The 21,057-nt window shown below is 34.4% G+C and overlaps 1 protein-coding gene across 1 annotated transcript in view; it reads left to right on the forward strand.

Annotated features, from left to right (window-relative positions):
- Positions 1–736: 736 nt before the first annotated feature.
- The window catches only part of SMC3 (structural maintenance of chromosomes 3), a 30,031-nt gene continuing 9,710 nt past the window's right edge, over positions 737–21,057 (forward strand). Inside the window, exons 1-17 of the mRNA XM_016145712.2 lie at positions 737–894; positions 1,982–2,057; positions 6,569–6,607; positions 8,158–8,225; positions 9,710–9,781; positions 10,147–10,226; positions 10,502–10,580; positions 12,841–12,958; positions 13,869–14,044; positions 14,584–14,664; positions 14,902–15,066; positions 15,266–15,387; positions 16,368–16,581; positions 18,289–18,392; positions 18,569–18,668; positions 19,092–19,252; positions 19,602–19,743. Of these exons, the coding sequence (XP_016001198.1) occupies positions 880–894; positions 1,982–2,057; positions 6,569–6,607; positions 8,158–8,225; positions 9,710–9,781; positions 10,147–10,226; positions 10,502–10,580; positions 12,841–12,958; positions 13,869–14,044; positions 14,584–14,664; positions 14,902–15,066; positions 15,266–15,387; positions 16,368–16,581; positions 18,289–18,392; positions 18,569–18,668; positions 19,092–19,252; positions 19,602–19,743 (1,812 nt within the window). The 5' untranslated portion in view covers positions 737–879. The remainder of the gene's footprint in view (positions 895–1,981; positions 2,058–6,568; positions 6,608–8,157; positions 8,226–9,709; positions 9,782–10,146; positions 10,227–10,501; positions 10,581–12,840; positions 12,959–13,868; positions 14,045–14,583; positions 14,665–14,901; positions 15,067–15,265; positions 15,388–16,367; positions 16,582–18,288; positions 18,393–18,568; positions 18,669–19,091; positions 19,253–19,601; positions 19,744–21,057) is intronic.

Here is a 21,057-nt window from a genome sequence, read left to right on the forward strand (position 1 = left end):
ACCAAATGTTTTTCCCCTAAAACCGATACAGATCAGATACACTTAGGATTGCCACTAGTAACTATTTTTCAGGCTGTTAAAACAAAGAAAAAGAGCATTTAATCTATCTAAATCTTTTTTTGTTGCATTTGTCCAGGTCTGCCTTGATTTACAGTAAATGGCAGAGCAGTAACAGCAATCTCGGTATTATCACGTTATTAAACCAAATTTTCCAGCGACAAGTCCCTGGTGGGCTGTCCTGCGAGTGGGCGGTCCAGAGCCAGTAAGGGCCGTACTAAGCTCGCTCCACGAGCGAGACAATGGAGCTGCAGAATTTCCACACACTAAACCAGCCATCACCATCATTCTGCAGGTTCGCAGACAGGAGCCGCCCGCGCGGGGGTCTGTATTTTAAAACAGCTCGAGATCACGTGGCCGCCGGCCCGCGCTGCTACTGGCCCTCCCACTCTCACACTTGGCTTTGGCGCCGAACCTTTCCCCCCTTGTGGACGCAACCATTGGCTCCGCGCTCGGAGGGAACACAGGCCAACTTCACGATCAAGACTTTCCCGAATGAAGCTTCCAGCTAAGTCTCAGGAAAGATTCAGCTAAGAATTGAAGTATCAATTGAAATCCATCTAAGGACCCCGTGGAAGGCTCTTTTTGCAAATATCGAAGAGCCGACCTACCCTGACTCCTCCTGCGCTTTGTGGGGGGAAAGCGAGAGTGGTTCCGTCCGACGCGCGGACTCCGCCTCCACGGGCGCCGCCATTTTGTTTGGCTGGAGGGGAGCGAGCAGCGCTTGGGGGAGGGGTCTTGTAGGCGCCTCACCTGGCCCCGAGGCCCTGCTGTTGCTTCTTGGGGTGGGGAGCCTATCTCCCCGGCTAGGGGTGCGGAACCATGTACATAAAGCAGGTAAGGCCGGCGCGTAGCTCCTACCCCTCACGGGCCCGTAAGGACCGCTTCTGGAGGCGGGGGTGTCGCTTTGCGACCCGCGGCCTCTGGCCTCTCACTTCTCCCCTCCCAGCTGAGTGGACCCGAGCTGGACCAGGACGGTGGGGAAGGGGAGGGGCCCCGCCCAGGAGCGCGGGGGCCGCCGATAATTGGGGCGACCCTCCGCAGCACGGGCCTTTGTGCAGGGCGCTGGTGTGAGGAAGGCAGGACCTCCGAGAAGTGTGGAGGGGCTGGGCCTTTCCAGGTGGGCCGGAGGCGGGAGAGCCGGTCGTGTGGGCCGAGGGCCCGCAGCTGGCTGGGGGCGGCGCCGGGGGCGGCGCCGGGGGCCGGGCGGACGGCAAGCTGCGTTGTCCTGCGGGGAGAACCCCGCGTGGGCCATTTGGGTGAGCTGTGTGGAGAACTGCCTCTCCGGTCCGGGGGTGCCCCGGGGGCACAGGCTGAGTGAGGTGGCAGCTTAACCCGGGGGCTTTCTCCTCCCCGACTCACCGGAGAAGTGAAAAGGACTCTGCTTGCACAATGTGCAGCGCCTCAATCAGTTGTTTACTTCTGTCAAAATGGTCTTCCCGCGCTAGAGTCCACCACAAAGATGAGCCCATTCACGCTCTTGGAAGATGTCTCTTTTGGATATGTTGGGCTCTCAGCACGCCTTTCTTGAAACGTGTACTATTTTTTGGCTGGCTCGTGTGTCTCTTGGAGTCAGGAAAGCTGGGGTCAGTCCGCCTGCTTGATACATTTAACACAGTGAAGTTCCGTCTTCCAGCGAACCTTACACAGTGTACTTGATTTTGACACTCCCTTGGCGGGTTACTAATTACAACTCCTGGGGGAAAAAAAAAACAAACCAACAGTAGCAGTGGTTATTGACAAAGAACTGTTCTTAGAAGATTTTTAGGAACCGCATTCCAAAATGAATTTTTCTTACGTGAAATTGAAAGTTTTCTATCTTGCGTTAAATGAGAAACCGGATAGGGAAGACGTGCAAAAGAAAAATGTTAGTTTAGAAGTTATTTCTTTGTGTGTTCTGAAAAAATCTCTCTTTATTCATTAGGTTATTATCCAGGGTTTTCGAAGTTACAGAGATCAAACAATTGTAGATCCCTTCAGTTCAAAACATAATGTTATCGGTAAGTGTTCATGGTTTATTAGATGAGATTTATATCTATACAGCCATATATCTAGGCTTAAGGAGACAATAATTGTCTTTGAATGTTACATACATTTGTCTTTTTTCTCTATGAAATAATTTTTGTCTTTTATCTGGACTGATAAATTGCACATTTTGTACATTTAAAATACTTAATAAGTCATAAGTTACTTATTTTTATATGGGTGGCCTGTATATTAAGTGTGTTTTAATAGCTTTAAGTTTATAGTGAATGACTAAATTTAATGTTTGAGGTCTTGTTCCTTATATGTCATTTCCTAGTTAAAATGCTCACTGTTGCCTTATTTCAAAGGTGACCATTTATTCACAGATTACGTTCTCAGAAATTTTTTTTCCCCTGTCATAATGTCTAAGGACAGACCTTGCAGCTTCGTGGGAAGAGTGTAAACTTTGGAGCATAATAACAGTATGGGATTCAAATCCCAACTCTGGCATGTATTTTTCAAACTTTACTCCTTGTGGGGCTTCAGTTTTCTCATTTGTAAGGTGGAGATGATACCCATCTCATAGAGCTACTGGGAAGATTAAATGAGAAAGCAAATGTGAGGTTAAAGGACTAACAGTGATTGCCCTGCAATACAATACTTAGTCTATAGATCCTTCAGATGATAAAGTTCCATTTTGCTGATACAGCCAGCAAAAATGATTTCTGATGTTCTGAATTTTTAAGGGTTAGATGAATCGAGTGCTTCTGGACACCAGAAAAGTATAGAATGTGCTATTGATAGATTTCTGCTATATACCTTGTCATTATGTGGTATATTGGTATATTAGTCTGCTATGTCTATCATAACAAAATATCAACGACTGGGAAACAGGTATTTATTTTCTCACTGTTTTTGAGGCTAAAGTCCATCATTAGGGTGCTAGTGTCGTTAGATTCTGGAGGCTTCCATCACCATGATGCTCACATAACCTTTATTTGAGCCTCTCCTCACTCCTCCCCTTTTTCCTCTTCTTCCTCTTTTTCACTTTAGAGAACTAATCCCATCATGAAGGTCCTATCCTCAAGGTGTCATCTAATTCTAATTCTCAAAGGCCCCCATGTCCAAATAGCATATTGGGGATTTGGACTTCAATTTAAAGATTGGGGGGGTGGGTGGGCATAATTCAGTAGCATAGGATTAAGTGAGGTTCATATAGAAATCAGTAAAGGGTGAATACTAAATTCTGATGTTCCCAGAGAACCTTAGAGAATCACATTTTCTGTATTTTGAAATAATAAATTTTAAAAATTGAGAGCAAGAAAAAAAACCTGCCCTCAATACATCAATTACAACCTGTAATTGAGAATTTAAAAAAAGAAAACATTTTTCCCCCTGCTGTACTTACTGAAGAATTGCTAATTGAATTTGTGTGCTATAATGGCAGCTTAATCACACAGGGGTTTTACTTACGTTTCAATTACAAGTAAGTGCCTTTGATTTTCATCTGAAAATCTTTGGCAAACAATGAATACTTACAAGATATATATGTTTAACTTACAAGTTATAAGAATATTTTAATATATCAATTGTGTAATTTCATAAGTGAACTTTAAAATGAAGACCATTATTACCTAGGTTGATTAAATTATGGCTATAGGACCTTTCAAGTATTTTTGATTTAGCTATTATGAAACAGCTGTTTTACTACTGTGCTTTGGGGCATGAAGATTGTTAATAGTTATGGTTACAAAGGAAATTAAGTGTTATTTTTGTTTAACTGAAAAAAATATGATTTTATTGCTTTACATGTTTTAAAAACAAGTACCTGTTAAGACTAAACATAGTGTAGACCCAGATTGACCCTAAGACTATCCTGTGAAAGCATACCATTTTAGTGATTTTGATCTTTAAAAAAAAAAAAAAAAAAAAAAGACTTGAAGGCAAATATCTCTTTGCTTTGCTTATGTTTGAATGAGGTTTGAATGTACCAAATATATACCTTTTTAAGGCTACCTTTTTTCTAGCCTTTTAACAAAAGAAATATTTGTTAATTATAGACTATTATGGAAGAGCATTAAAACTAAAAAGAAAAAAATTAAAATAAACTGTAATTCTTCTACTCAGAGATAGCCACTCTTATTTTAACCATCTATACTTATATTTTCCTTGGTTTCCTAGAAAACAGCCCAGGTCCTGCTCAGCTTAGTAGGCTTTAATGGGAAGGTGCAGTCTTAGGGCAAGAGAGAAAGGGAAAGCTGGTTATAGCTTTGTAAAAGTGTTACAGCTGGTTTGTGGTTACATTGGATAATTTCCAGACAGACTTTGTGAATCCGCCATACCATGGAAAGGTCAGGTGGGAAAGGAATGGGGAGGGTTTTGTCTGGTGGCTCCTGTTTCTTATTGGTCAGAGCTTTCCACATAGGGCATGAATTCCCCCATGCTTTTAGATTATATTACTCTGGGGACTAACCCTTCCTGAAGTAGTCGGGGAACAGTGGCCTCTTGGATTTTCACACATTTGACCTGCTCTTCCAGAGTAGGCTGAAACAACCCGAGGTGTTGGGAGACTGAGCCTTTCTATTGACAGGCAGCCAAGGCCTGGGTTGGTGCAGGTGAATCTGGGACACACATAAATTGGGTCTGCCTCATTACCTCTTCAGTCTTTGCATTGTAATCTGTTGGTAATTTGCTGTTTTTCAGAATAAACGTGAATAATCATTAGATATTCAACATCTTTAAAATTGTTACATAGTATTTCACTATGGGTAGGAATAATGCTTAAAAGGAATATAGAATTTTTTTCAGTTATTTATGGATGGATTGTGGTTTGAACTTATGTAATTCTTTTTATAAGTTGCCTTTTTAAACTTTGATTTAGAGATAAATTTCAAATTTACAGAAAAGTTGCACGTATACTCAACATCCTTTACCCAAATCTGTGGATTAACATTTTTCCTACTTGTTTTATCATTTGTACTCTTCTCATATTTTTTTTTTTCTTGAAGTAAGTTATGAATATCATGGTCCTTTACTTCAGACTTCAATGTACACTTTCTAAGAATAGGGATATTCTCTTATCACAGTATAGTTATAATCTTCAGTAAATTTAACATCAATGTCATAACCTGCTCTTCATTTTCCAGTAACATTGATTGACCCAGAAATGTTCTTAATAGCATTCTTTTCCTGTGTATGTGTTTCTTTATAGCATTTTTTTTTCTTGTACAGAATCAAATCTAACATCAGGTATTGCATTTAGTTGTCATTTCTCTTTAGGCTCCTTTAATATGGATCATTTCCACAACCTTTCTTTGTCTTGTGTAACATTGTTTTTGAAAAGTATTGTATAAGTGACGTGTCCTTCTCTGGATATTACATCTGGAGGTACATGATATCCATCTACCTCTTATTGCTGTTACTTTTGATCACAAGGTGGTGTTTAATTTTTCCACTGCACAGTGTTTTTTCCCTTGCAATTAATAATATGGAGATGGGGAGGTACTTTTGGACCATGCAAATATCATGCTCCTTATCAAAATTTCCCCCTAAATTTAGCATCTATTTATACTTTTTGCTTTTATCCTGATGATACAACATGATGATTTTCCATTTCCAGCACTGTTTTCATATTTACCACTTGGTATTCAACTGCAAGCAAGAGCCCTTCCTCCTTAGCTGTTTTTTTTTTTTTTTAATTAATAAGGGCTCATGGATTATTTCCCCCACACTAATTTATAATTCATCTAATTATTTTAGTGCTCATATTGTCCTAGTTATAGTCCATGGAAGTTCCCCTTTCAAGCTAGTCTATGTCTGTTATATGCCTCTTTTTAAAGGCACTTCATTACTTTCTGGCATAACATAAATGATCTCTTTAGGATTTATTTTGGGACTAAATTGTTGAGCATATTTTGGGCCAGATTAAGAGAGAATGACGTGGATATTCATGACTCTTATTCAACACTCAGGTGAATTAAAATCTGAAACATTTGATAACCTTTTATGTATAGAATTGCTTATTTCTGAATTCAGGTAGTAAAAATAATGCCTTATAGTCTATATTTTTGTGAGTCTATCAAATTATGCATGACATATAGGGCTGATCATAAATAGTTTAATATGTGAATAGTTTGAGAATTTAAAATGGTTAAGTATATTTAAATGTTAGTAATATGCGAACCTTTAAATTGTATAAAAAATATATAATTAAAATAGAATTACATGCCCATTGTAATGATTATAAATTATAAAAGCCAAGTAGTATAATTAGTTATTTTTATTAACTTTAAACTATTGGGAAAGAGCAAAAGAATCAGCAATGAAGTGAATTTCTTTAAAGAAAAAAACTCTGAAGCCTATACAAAAACAGTGCTCATTTGGTTATTAAAATTTTGTTTATTGATTTTTTTTTTTACTATTGTATTTAATTTCAAATATTAAGATTTTGTTAGGAACTTGGACTTACAGTAAATTTTATATTTTCAGTAAAGTTTTAATTTCATTGACTTATACAAAATAACATGTGTTTTTTGAAATTTTATAGTGGGCAGAAATGGATCTGGAAAAAGTAACTTTTTTTATGGTAGGTATTCTTTTTTTGAATTCCAAATATATTAAGATCTGGGTATCTTAAGGTAGTTTTATTTTTAAAATTGGTTTTCTGAGGTTACATCTGCATGAAACCCAAGAAATACTTATTCATACAGGGTTGTAGTTTAGTATAGCGGGTTTAGAGTGTAAGGACCTCTGTTTTACTGTGTAACTAGTGATTAATTAGCTGTGTGAGACTGGCAAAACACTTAACCTCTCAAATTACTCTTTTCACTTAAAGAACAGAAGTGTTTGCCCTGCCTACTTTAGATGGGTTGTGAGAATCAAATGAGGTAATACTTGTGGAAGTGCTTTTTAAACTTCAGTGGAGTATATAACTGTTGTAAATGCAAGTACGTGTGTGTGTGTGTGTGAATAAATATATATAACTTTAGTAGAATAGTTAATACAGAGTTTGGAAAATGGCTTAACTTTCTGGTTCATCTTTTAAAAAAATGTTTTCTAAGCCAGTCATTTTTATAAAGGATGGAGGGATATAAAAAACTTCATAGACTCAACAATGACTATTAGTTTGAAGATAGTAAATAGAGCTTTGAAAAATTATATCTAAAGATAAAAATTCATTTAACTTTTGTGATGCCTTTGTTAACAAATCCTCTGGGGAGAAAAAAACATGTTAACAGAATTGGACTGTACAAAGAGTAGGTTGAAAAAAATTTGAACCTCTTAATTCAGTAGTGCTTGAAGGAAAAGGGGGGATTAGAAGAGCAAAGGTTCTATCCCATCTGTGCTCCCAAATCTAAATTCTCATCAGGGGTTGTAATTTGGAGATGGTGAGAGTGAAATTGAAGTGAAAGTGAGTTATTTCATAATCTCCAAGGGGATGAGTGCAGTTTGAATCCATAGCCCACCTAGAGGATTATGAAGACAGCCAATCCCACTTTCACATTCATTCATACACTCTTTAGGATGTCAAAGATCTTTCAGATAGACTGGGAACAGGACAGTTGAGTAAAGAGTTCCGTTTCTAGGACAGGGTGGTCCATTTTAGGCACTTTACGTGGAAGTTGGAATGGCTCCTTACCGCAGTTAAGGGCAGTGCAAGCAATTCAGTAGGAGGTAGGTATCAGAAACATTTTCTTGTATTTCTTACTAAGTTCTCTTTCTTTTGACAAAGTAGCCAATTAAGGATATTGTAGGACTATATGCTATTTTGTTAATAATTTTTATCATTTATGTCTGGTGGGTTGAAAGCAAATATGTTAGCCTAACCAGTCAGTTAAGTTAACTGATCAAGAGGTAGACCTTAGTTCTACTGATCGTTTCCTCTTCCTCTGTGTTTCCTTTTTATTTTCTTAACTGTTTTAGTGAAAGCCTGAAATTTTTCCTATATCATTTCTTAGCTGATTAGTTTGAATTACAGGCAAATTTTCTTCATTGCTTTCATTTATATGGAAGAGGTAATCCACTTTATCTGCATTGTTCAATACCTGATACGCTGTATTCCATGAAGGTATGGGAAATAATAAGGCACAAATCCTTTTTTCAATTGTACTAATAGTTATGTTTTTATATTTCTAGCAATTCAATTTGTGCTCAGTGATGAGTTTAGTCATCTTCGTCCAGAACAGCGATTGGCTTTGTTGCATGTGAGTGAGACTACTTTAAGACGTTACTAATATTACTGTTGACCTTTGAGCAACTCAAGGGACAGAGACATGGACTGCCCTCAGTTGGAAATCTGCGTGTAATACTTTCTAAACATGCAGATTCTCATCTGCCAGTTGACCCTTGAACAACAAGGGTTTGAACTACACAATTGAAAAAAACTCACACTGTTCTCTGGTCAACTATATATTTCTAAAAATACATTGTTAATCCTGGTAAACAAAATCATTTATGATGTTTCAGATCCTTTGTGAAGATGATATAGTGTCTTAAGTGTGTTATTCTGCTGCAAAATTTAACCTATTCTATTATACTGCAGATAAAACTCTAATTTTTATATAATGGTAAGAAAATTAGGATTTGCCTTTATATGGATATCTTCCATATAAATATGAGTTTTTTATTAAGTTATTGTCTGGTAAGTCTCTAGAAGCAGATTTGCTGAGGAGAAAGAATAGTTTGAGATTTGGGATTGGGAACTTTGAAACTCAGAACCAGAAGTTAAGTGAGAGCATAGAGAAGCAGCCATTGCAAACTAAACAACCACAGGTTATTATTTTTAGCCACATTTTTACTTAAATGGTAACATAATTTTCCAATATGAAAGATAACGTATTTAAAGAAAATTGTTTTTCATTAGCCAAGTAATCAGCTAAAGTAATTTTAGGATAAAAAATTATTAAAGACTGTAATAAAATGCTGTAATTTATCTTTCTGGTTTGAATATGGCTTATAATTAATCTTAAGACCAGAAAGCAAGATCCCTCAATATATCTCAATATTGTCTCACACCTGGGAAGTTTTTCTTTTTTAACTATTATCTCTCTCCCACCCCATTAAATTTTAATTTTAGCCCAGTAACCAGGACTAATTCCCTATAGAAAAATCTCTTTTTAGGTTTCTCAGATTGGCATTAGAAGAATAATCTCTTTAGGTATTAGTGTTCATTGCCTAGAAATGATCTGGGCTTGATCTGTAAGTGGTTGGGTCATAAATTGGACTAAACGTTACACATGTTAAATATGTGTTTTCATTAGCAGATTTAAAACTACAGAGAATATTTCAGACGTTAAAAACAGTTTCAGTAATCCAGCATTAAGATGAATCTATAAAAGAAAAGCCTCAAAATGTCTTAGATATTAGGAAATAGGTAGATTAGGTAGACTTAGGTTCTGTGGAGTCTGGTGCTCTAATAAAGTGGTATGTAGAAAAAGACCTAACTTTGACATCTCTTGCATAGTTCCCATTTTTCTGTTTAGAATCAAAGCTATTTGGTTAAGCAATATTGTTATCCTAATCCTGTGTCTTAGCTGTTTTGGCAAGAGTGATGTATATATACTAATCATTCTAGTCCTAGAAATTTTTCTCTGTTGAATCAGCTTGTTACCATGCACTAAACTTCACATGTGTTTAAAGAATTTGAAAATACCACTTAAATTACAAATTTATTAATCTCATGTTTCAGGAGGGTACTGGTCCTCGTGTTATTTCTGCTTTTGTGGAGATTATTTTTGACAATTCGGATAACCGGTTGCCAGTGAGTAACTGCTTTTTTTTTTTTTTTTTTCAGTAACAATGTTGAGAATATTATTGTTGCAGCTGAGTTTTTTCATGCTTTGAAACATTTATAGCTGTACTTAAACTTTTATAATTTAGTTTATATGAAAATAGCTATACAATTTACATATGACTTAAAATTATAATGAACATTCTTATAAACAAATGGGGATGTGCAAGTTGTTGTGGAAAATTGTCTTTGTCATAACAATTGAGTATCAGCATATTCTTAATGAGATTGAAATTTCAAAATAATAATTATGGTTAGGGACTCTAAAATGACCTTAAGTAAAGTTTTCCACTATTGCTATTAAATTAACTTTGGACTTGTACGTTTTTTCTTAGATCGATAAAGAAGAAGTTTCACTTCGAAGAGTTATTGGTGCCAAAAAGGATCAGTATTTCTTAGACAAGAAAATGGTCACGTAAGCTTTTCTTTTTTTTACTTTTGTAGTTTATTCAGGAAAGAGTGAAATACTTTTACTTGCCTCATGTATGAGGGATGTTTGCCTCATGTTCAAAAAATCAGTGTTTAGAGTATAAACATAAGAATCAGAAGAGTCTCTGATGCTGATAAAACAGATAGTTTAATGAGTGTTCTTTACTCCCTCATGCTCCTTAACCCAGGAGTTAGTGTGCTCATTTTTTGGTTATTGTTGGGTTGTTATTTATCTGAAAATTTTTCAACATTTATCAACAGGAAAAATGATGTGATGAATCTCCTTGAAAGTGCTGGTTTTTCTCGAAGCAATCCTTATTATATTGTTAAACAAGGAAAGGTAAAAAAATTGTATGTCCTTTTTTAATAGAATTTGTTTTCTAAATATAGTCATTGAATGATGAATTAGTTTGATTCTAGTTGTTAAGTTGAAGTGGAAAATGTACCTTATAATCTTGTTTTCATTGATTTATTTTATATTGAAGTTAGTAGTTCCTTTTATGTGGCCATAAGTACAGAGTACGGCCATTGCATAATGGGGTGGAAGTGTTTCAGCAGTTGTTTAAGTGGGTCGTGTTTTCTTAGTGAACTATGTTGCTTACTAAGCTGCATGATACTGGAAGACATTTTTGGTTTTTGGAAGTCATAATGATCATAATTTAAGAATATTATAGAAATTCTATAAAAATCACATTTGAAGAAATTATCTTCTAAAATTAACACTTATAGAACTAATATAATAAAAATTACATTACCAGAAATCTACTGTAATGCTAGATATTATTTTCCTTCATAGAGGTTATATTTATATTTTTTAGTAGCTATATATGTTAGCTGATTGTTCTACTGTTTCCTCATAGACTTTATAAACTATAAGGTAGTTTCTCTTTCTTAGAATGTACCTGCAATGTTCTAAAGTTTTCATAGTGTTTTCTTTTAGTCTAGGGAAATATTCTTTTAAAATATCCACTAATTTCATATCGGAGGCTCTTTTAGTAGATATGTGTTGGAAAGTTAGCATTCAGGAGAAGTGATCAGGAAGTGTATGGTGTTTCACTCTTGGGAAATGGCGATGCCAGAAGAGGCTTTTGAAAAAACCCATCTTTATAAGAGAGAAATTTCTTTAGAAGGAGACCGGCTTGGAAGAGCAATTATCTGTCTTTCCTGCAGACATACAGCATAGGCCCCTGTACATCATTTAAGTTTCTGCTCATTTGTCATTCCATATAAGCCATCCATGTCTGTCTCATCTACTCAAGCATTGCCTTCACCCCAACTCCGTATGCTTTCTTTATTCTTTAAATATGTTTTGGTTTTCTTCATAGCAGTTAGATTGTAATGGAATACTTATTTCCTGTCTTTTTCCCTTAGGATGTAAGTTCCATGAGGGCAAGATGTTTTCTGTTCTGTTCAGTGCTGTTTTCTCAGTGCCCAGCAAAGTGGCATATATGTTGTAGGCATTCATTTAATATTTTAAGTGAGTAAATAGAATGAATGAACGTGCTTAATTGGGGGTACCTAATGATAAGGATCTGAAAGGTGATTTTTTGATAGACCATATTTTCTTAGCTCAGAGCTGCTTCTGTTTTTGTAAAAGTGTTAGAGTAACTAGTCACTTGAATTTTTAATGCAGTGATAGCATTTTTTATCTTTAGTGGTTATTTTTATTTTTAAGAATACGTTAAACTCATGCTCGTTATATAAAGTTGCATGCGTGACAGATTTTACCACTCTTTCTCTTATATTTTTTGCATATATTTGTAAATGAGATTTTAAAAATGTTTTGCTATTTAATGCTCAGTACCCCTATGAGACAGTTATTTTTATCTATATTTTAAGCATATCATTTTTGTATACTTTTAACAGTATATATAGCTTTTTAATCCTTTCTCAGATAGAAAAAAATGATGCAGGTCACTGCCAGCATTAATTTAACATGACTAGTAGGAATGCTATGTTTTTTAGGATTTGACATTTTCAGCAATACAAAATTACTATATTTTGTAAGTGGAAATACTACTACTAAAAACAGAATGCTATAGAATGACGTCATTTGTTTCCAAAGACTATTGCTGTACTAGAGTGATTGGAAAATAATAACGCAAGCTATTTCATCGCAAATTTCGGGGCTAAGATTAGGATTGTAATCCACAAGTAATCTCAGGGTAAACACTAGCCACAAGCATATCAGCAAGTATTCTTTGGGCAAACAGGAAATGGGTTAAAAATTATAGTGAATAAATGGTTTCCCCTTATAAAAACACTTTGTTCTTTTAGAATGGATCTCATCTTTTATACCTTACATTGACTAAGAAAAAATGGTGGTTGGATATTCTTATGTCATTTGTAACTTCGAGATATTCCTACGTCATTTGTTATTTAGAGAGTTTTATCCATAAATTAGATGTAAGAATTTATCAGTTCAATTAGGATTTTTGGTAAATTTCACTTCTGTAAAAGGAGATACAGGAATGTGGGTATATGTACTATCCAGATTACATTAGCAAACTCATACTCAACTCATGGGAACATCATTTCAAGGTAGAGTTCTTAAAGAGCGGTCTGTAGTACTATAATAATTACTTTTCTAAAATTTTTAGATCAACCAGATGGCAACAGCACCAGATTCTCAGAGACTAAAGCTATTAAGAGAAGTAGCTGGTACTAGAGTATATGATGAACGAAAAGAAGAAAGTATCTCTTTAATGAAAGAAACAGGTAATGCGATTGCATCTTATTTCTTTTTGTTGTGAATTACTTTTCATCGTGTTATGATAATGGAAAGGAATTATTCTTAGGAGTATATTATATAATAATTTACCTGTGTGCTTAATTGAGAGAAAATTGGTTTGAAGCCATTTAAGATTTGAGATTTCCTATAATTTATTTCTTTGAATAAAGGATCATTACTGTGAAGTGATAATGCCTTTCTAGGTCAACTACTTTGTGCCTCAAGCGTCCTCGTCATTGTGTGAGGATAACAAATTTGGATGTATTCCTCGAAATATTGATCAGGAGCAAGTAACTATAAAACAACTTAGAATCTTCATTAGTACATTTATTATGGAAACCTTACTTTGCGTTTCAATTGTTGTGTCCTGTCATAGCTTAGAGTCAGACAGTCCTGAGTTTAAAGTCTGACACAATTAACTGACATTGTGACTTTAGATTTTATCTCTCTGGTCCAAAGCTTCCCCATCTGTAAAATCCTTTTTCATATTTTGTAGTGGTGAGTAGAGGAGCAGAGTAGCACCATGATTGGAATATAGTAGGCATTCAGTATATGGAAGCTATAGATAATGCTATAATTATAATTACGATTTAAAATTGGGAATTAGTGACACTAATAATGTTGGTATGGTGGTGGTGGTGGTTTTTTTAATGTGGGAAAGCACACTGGCATTTAAAGGACGCTTAAACTGAGGCCCTTACTACGTGTATAAGAGTCAGTGTCACTGTGTGTTTTTTCTCTGATGCTTGGTGTCTTAATTATCATTTTATTAGATTTGGTTACAAGTAATAGCAGAGAAATAACACTATAGTCTTTAAGTTTAGTTTATGGTATATTTGAGAAATGATATTATTATATAAAAGTTTATTCAACTCCTTCACTCCCATTTTTTTAAAGAGGGCAAACGGGAAAAAATCAATGAGTTGTTAAAATACATTGAAGAGAGATTACACACCTTAGAGGAAGAAAAAGAAGAACTAGCTCAGTATCAGAAGTGGGATAAAATGAGACGAGCCCTGGAATATACCATTTACAATCAGGAACTTAATGAGACTCGTGCTAAACTCGATGAGGTAAAGTATTTACCCTTGAACTCAGATTAATTTTATTTTTACGACTATATAAAACTCATGCTATGTTTATAATTTTCAATGATTTTTAAATAGAAGCTTAAAAATTTTAAAAACCCCTTAATGAATTTATTAGTTACCAAATTTGTTCTTTCAGTTTATTCCAAGGAAAATGCCTAGGCCAATGTTGGTCTTGCTGGCTTTGTGAAAAATAAATAAAAATAAAAAAATAAAGCTTCATGAATTTTATATATACATTTCAATTATAGTTGACATCGAATATTATATTACAGGTGTACAACTTAGTAATTATCTTGAATATTTTTTCTTTGCTTTCTAAAATGTATTTTGTAATTAATATTGCCAACATTTTCTTACCAAAATTTGTCTTAGGTAATGCTTAAAACTTAGAGTTCTCTATTTAAAGAAAACTACTAAATTTTTTTTTGTAAAAAAATAGATGTTTAAAACTTCTATTAGATATTATGAAACATTAAACAAATATGAAATGAGTGAGAAATTATAGGTTGGTTTTTTTTCAGCTTTCTGCTAAGCGAGAGACTAGTGGAGAAAAATCCAGACAATTAAGAGATGCTCAGCAGGATGCAAGAGATAAAATGGAGGTAAGAATATAAACTTGTCTTAGGTTTAACTCATTTTTTTTGACCACAGCGAACCCTTTGTATCATAATTATGGAATGGTAACTTTAAGTGGAGTGTCATTGGGATTGAGTATTGAAAAGGCAGGATTAGTACTGAAAGTGTAAATGAAAGAAACAGAAGGGACAGAACTAATGGCATCATAATTTTGTTGTTGTACTTTTAATTGCCTGACTCATTTTTGTCCAAAACTTGAACAGGACATTGAGCGCCAAGTTAGAGAACTGAAAACAAAGATTTCAGCTATGAAAGAGGAAAAGGAGCAGCTCAGTGCTGAAAGACAAGAACAAATAAAGCAGAGGACTAAATTGGAGCTTAAAGCCAAGGATTTACAAGATGAATTGGCAGGCAATAGTGAACAAAGGGTAAGTTAATACTAAAAACGAAAGATATAAATAAAATGTTCAAGTGAGTAGAGATTTCTTACATTTAAAAATTAGTTTTGTTACAGGATTGATTTTCTTATGAATTTTTTTTCATGAGAGAACATTTTATGCTAGACTTATAAATTAAGCAAAAATTTTAAAGCGGATTGCATTTTTACTTGTCTTGTTTTATTTACAGAAACGGTTATTAAAAGAGAGGCAGAAGCTGCTTGAAAAAATAGAAGAAAAGCAGAAAGAACTGGCAGAAACAGAACCTAAATTCAACAGTGTAAAAGAAAAAGAAGAGCGAGGAATTGCTAGGTCTGGGATTTTTTTCACCAACACTTAACTTTCTAGTAGTTCTTCTATAGAACCTAATTAGCTATGGGTTAAGTAGGCACAGTATTATGGGCAAAAGTTAGACGCTCTTTTCAAAGTAATAGCCAATGTTGAGCAAGTACTGTGGGCCAAGCATCGTATGCATACTGCCTACATTTTTTCCTACTCAAAGATGCTAGGAGAGTATTTTCTTCACTTTAAATTTAACAAACTTGAGGCTCTGATAGGTTAAATGACTTGCCTAAGATAACATAGCTAGATATTGGGCTTTTTAAAACATTTATGATATTTTTCCCCACACACAAATGACATCTTACTTTGTTCTTAATTCTACTTTTTTTTCCCCACTCAATGCTGTTTTAACATTTAGACATTTTAGTATCTATCTATAGATTGGACTTGCAAGATTTGCCGATGTCACGATTTAGTGCATTGTTTTTGTGCCACTTACATTCATTTTGGTGAATTGCCTATTTATATCCTTTGCCCATTTTTTTCTGACTTTTTACTGTTGTATATAGTGTAGTTTTATGTAATTTGGATGTGAATGTTGTCACGAATATTTTCTCTTGCTTTTTAGCCTTTAGTTTCTTTTATTGTAAAGAATTGAAAATACTTATGTAGTTAAATATAGCTGGAGCATTTTTGAAAATTCCCGAGATATGGGGAACTAGATAGAACTATCTAGATTTATCAACTAACTCAGACCTGGAGTGAAAACATTTTCTGTCTGAAATCCTTAGGGTGTGGACTATTTTACCTGACTTTAACTCTGATTTCAAAGTAGAATTAATATTATATAGAACTATCCCAACTACTCCAAGGTGGCAGTGCTTTTTCTAGTTAATTTATTTTTTATGGAACTTTAAAAATGGCTGTTTTCTCTGTGTACTCTTTATGTGTCATTGCAAATGAACTTATTTCCTATTATTTTTCAATCCATTCTTTTCTGTCTTTTGTAGATTGGCCCAGGCTACCCAGGAAAGAACAGATCTTTATGCAAAGCAAGGTCGAGGAAGCCAGTTTACATCAAAAGAAGAAAGAGATAAATGGATTAAGAAGGAACTCAAATCTTTAGACCAAGCTATTAATGATAAGAAAAGACAGATTGCTGCTATACATAAAGATTTGGAGGACACTGAGGCAAATAAAGAGAAAAATTTGGAGCAGTATAATGTAAGAACTTTTATAGATGCTTTGTAAAAATTTTTCCAAAGAGATAAATATGTATAGTTTTACCTACTTGGGTTTTATTTTAAATAGTTTCCATGCTACTCTTAATATATACAAGACAGGGACTAATTTAGAAAAGATTTAGCAAAATTTAATGGACCTGTGGTAATTCTCTTTTTTAAAGAATTTTTTCCATATCAATGAGTGTCCATGTAGATTAAGTATATTTTGAAATATATTTTTATGAATTGATAGTATGTACCTGAACTACCCTTAATTTTAACATAACAGTGTACAAACTTTATAGTAACTTTCTGTCAGTTTATTAACTTACTGCAGAATATATTTTTTGTTGGTTAAAGCAGTGTTAATTTTATAGAATTTTTTAAATTAAACATTTACTATGCATATTTAGCTAACTTTTTAAAAAATTGAAGTAGAAGATACAATTGTTTTCAGAATAAGAAAGATCTCACATTATTTAAATGAGGAAGGGAGAAAAATACTTAAGCGATATGTGTGGCTATAGAGTATAGGCGATTAGAGGATGACGGAAGTGATGAGAAGGGAGTGTGTAGGACTGGTAGAGCATGAGGAAGGGGGTATATTTGTACGTACGCAGAAGGAACCCTCATACTCCATGAGATCTGTACCAGTTGATATGGTTGGTTTGTCAAAAAAGCCACCAAAAGCATATGATCTTTTTTTTTTAGACAAGGCAACTCTTGGTTGACCTCACAGATTGCAAGGACCTTGTCAGTTTACAATCCCTTATTTTTTATTTTTTACGCCACAGCACCTGGTCTTCCTAGGTGGTCTCCTATTCAAGTACTAACCAGGCCTGACCCCGCTTAGCTTCCGAGATCAGGCAGGATTGGGCTTGTTCAGGGAAAAGCATATAATCTTAATATGTGTATATATTTATATATTTTTACATATGATATATTTAGTTGCACCTGTGAAACACATTCTTTATTGAAATAAAATGCATTTTGTCTTGAGTTCATGGAAACATCAAAATTTTTTCTTTTTGAAAGAGCCTGGTGATAAACCAAGATTTTCTTTCTTTCTTTCTCAAGTTTGAAGTTCATTATTTCCCAATATTTCAGCCACACCTTAGGTTATCAAAATGTCCACTTGTGAAGATGAAATCTGTCCTTTATACTGGATAGAGATGATTTCACAGTGTTGATTACATTATGCAAAGTAGCCTTTTGCTTCTCAGTATAATCCTAAATCTCGCGCGCGCGCGCGCGTGTGTAGAGGGTGCAGTATGAGAAGCATGCACTACAGTGTTTTGAGATTTTATTATTGTATTTTTTCTTCTATAATTCTGGAGTACATATTACAGAAGCTGGTTTAGATGATCAATGAACAAATTTCATTTTAGCAGTATTTTCTAGAGCAATTTTGTGGTTTATGTTTTTTAATGATGTGCTCTTGTCTAAAGACAGTTTAAAAATTGAAATTTGATTCTTTAGCAGCTTCATTGAAGCATAATTGACATAAATTGTACATATTAAAGAAGTATTATTTGATGAGTTTTGACATTTGAATGTGAAACCATCACCATGCCCCTTGATAATTCCTTTTTCCCTCCCCTACTGCCCCTCTCACCCATCCCCTGGCAGCAACTGATCTGTCTTCTGTCACCATGGATTAGCTTGCTTGAAATTAGATTTTAAATTTGAGTTATTTTTATTTCCACAGAAACTGGATCAGGATCTTAATGAAGTTAAAGCTCGAGTAGAAGAACTGGACAGAAAATACTACGAAGTGAAAAATAAGAAAGATGAATTACAAAGTGAAAGAAAGTTAGTATAAATTGACTAAAAAATATGCCCTTTTTTGAGAAATACGTTACTAGCTGTTAAATGGATTTTAAGTTATAAATTATTCAAGTTTGATTTTAGTGTTTTACTCTAAATTGTATACTGCCATGTATCTTACTGCTTTTAAAATTAAAGACCCTCTAATTTTTATTGATTAGTTACCTGTGGAGAGAGGAGAATGCAGAACAGCAAGCACTCGCTGCTAAAAGGGAAGATCTTGAAAAGAAACAGCAACTTCTTAGAGCGGCAACAGGAAAGGTGGGCAGATTCTTTTTATTACTTCAGTTTACATTGAGTCATTTATCATCAAACAAGAATTTATTAACTCTCAAGCTATCTGTAGGTCATTGGTTCCCGGTAACAAATAAGAGTAGAGTACAAATCACTTACCCTCTAAATATGAAATGATGAGTATTGTTTAAGTAGCCTCACTACCACTCATGCTATTAATGATAGCACTTGATTTTTAGATGAAGAACCCATTTTTAATGCTACTGTCATAGAACAGACCCCATAATATAAGGTGTTGTGTTTAGTTGAATATTTCAAGAAGGGATGTATGTGTTGTTGGGAATTTAGTTTAATTTCTGGTATGTTTTTTAATGTATAGAGTAATGGTTTATTTCTTATCAGCAAGAGTGCCATTGGCAAATAATTTAAATCTTTTTCACTTCTAAACAGGCCATTTTAAATGGCATAGACAGCATAAACAAAGTGCTAGACCACTTTCGTCGAAAAGGAATAAACCAACATGTTCAAAATGGTTATCATGGCATTGTGATGAATAACTTTGAATGTGAGCCTGCTTTCTACACATGTGTAGAAGTCACTGCTGGAAACAGGTGAGATTATTTGCTTTATATTTTGAGTTTTTAAAGTAAAGAGGAAATAAGAAAATCTAAGAAAGAACTTTTTGTAGTTTTAGTACAATACGTTTCTCATTATCTTATATGCTCAGTTACTTATTAATTTTCTAATTAAATATGTAGATGCCAAGTATTTGTTCCTAATTGTAGCAGCTAGAACTTTTCCCTTTTGGGGCCTTTTCCGTATCCCATTTGAATTTTCTAAGTAGCTCCCTCTTCTCAGTATAAATTGGGTTGCACAAAAAGGAAGTAAATTATTTATTTAAATGTTTATAGCACTTTAAAGTCTAGCAATAAAAAAGTGTCTTGTTCTGTTTACATATAGGTTATTTTATCATATTGTTGATTCAGATGAAGTCAGTACGAAGATTTTGATGGAGTTTAATAAAATGAATCTTCCTGGAGAAGTTACTTTTCTGCCTCTTAACAAGTTAGATGTAAGGGATACTGCCTATCCTGAAACCAATGTGAGTTGATGTGTGTTAAGGTCTATTTTTCTTTCAATAAGTTACTTTTTCTTGTGTTTAGCACATGCTCAGTGCACAGGCACTGTACATTGGGATTTCCATGGTTTGTGAGACACGTATGCCTTTCTTCCCATAGAGCGCAGTCAGTGCAGGGTGGGGATGACAGAGGTCACAGCCACGACCTAAAACATATCATTGGAAATGTGCAAAGTGTTAAAATATGTAAATACCAGATACTTTGAGAGTGTCTCCCAGGGTGAAAAAATTAAAGTTAGGTAGTTGGAGAAGTCCATAAGGAACTGTCATTTAAAGTGAATATTTTTAAGCTCTTTGAATATACTTTTTAAAATAGCTTATAAATGAAATTCAAGATGTCTAGCAAAATGATAAGTTCTGAAAGCATAATCTTGCATTTGTTACTACCTAGTATACTTTTAAATGGATCAAAAATATTTTTCAGACACCGTTCTTGGAAAAAAATGTAATTGCTTTGAGATATTTGGTTTCAGAAAGTTCATGGTTATAGCAACTATTTTGCTATCCTCTGAGTTAAAGCTGAAGAACCCTATGAGAATGATTAATTTAAGTGAAACAGTGAGAATCTTATTAGCTACTCAAAGGATCCAGCTTTTTCTCTTAAATCTAGGTATCGTTTTTGAAGTTTGAGGGAGGAGAAATTGAGTCAACAAATGTGACCTGTGAATGAAGCAAAATACAAAAGAATGCATGTAGTGTGGTTCTCTATAAACTACATAAACAAAACTAAACTTAGATAATAGAACTAGAAAGAAGTGCAAGGAAGTGATTATCATAAGTTAGAATGGTGGTCACTGCCTAGGGTAATCACTATGATTAGGAAAGGGGCACACTCATGGCTTCTGGGTGTCAGTAGTATTCTGTCTCTTGTCTTGCATGCTGATTGTATTTGTATTTTCTTTATAAGTATTAATTTAAACTAAATATTGCATTTTTCTGAATGTAGGATTTATTTCTTGATTTAAAAATTCTTAAAATCCTGCACTGACAGTCTAGGAGAGAAAGAGGGAAAATTTTATCTGAAAAAATTTTCTGAATATCTAAGATATAAAATAAAAACATTTTGAGGAAATACTGTTTGTTTACATTTATTTTGCCCTTCTATGTGATCGATGTTATCCTAAGCGTTTCGCATATATTACTTTATCTCGTCTTTATGAGGAAGGCACTGTATTAGCAATTTTGTAAATGACATAAGTGTTATATGAATTTAGCCGCTTGTCCAGAGCACACATCTGATGAGTGGCAGAACTGAGATTTGAAATTGAGCAGTATGGC

The sequence above is a fragment of the Rousettus aegyptiacus genome, unplaced genomic scaffold, assembly GCF_014176215.1.
Source record: "Rousettus aegyptiacus isolate mRouAeg1 unplaced genomic scaffold, mRouAeg1.p scaffold_m13_p_6, whole genome shotgun sequence".
Classification (NCBI taxonomy): Eukaryota; Metazoa; Chordata; class Mammalia; order Chiroptera; family Pteropodidae; genus Rousettus; species Rousettus aegyptiacus.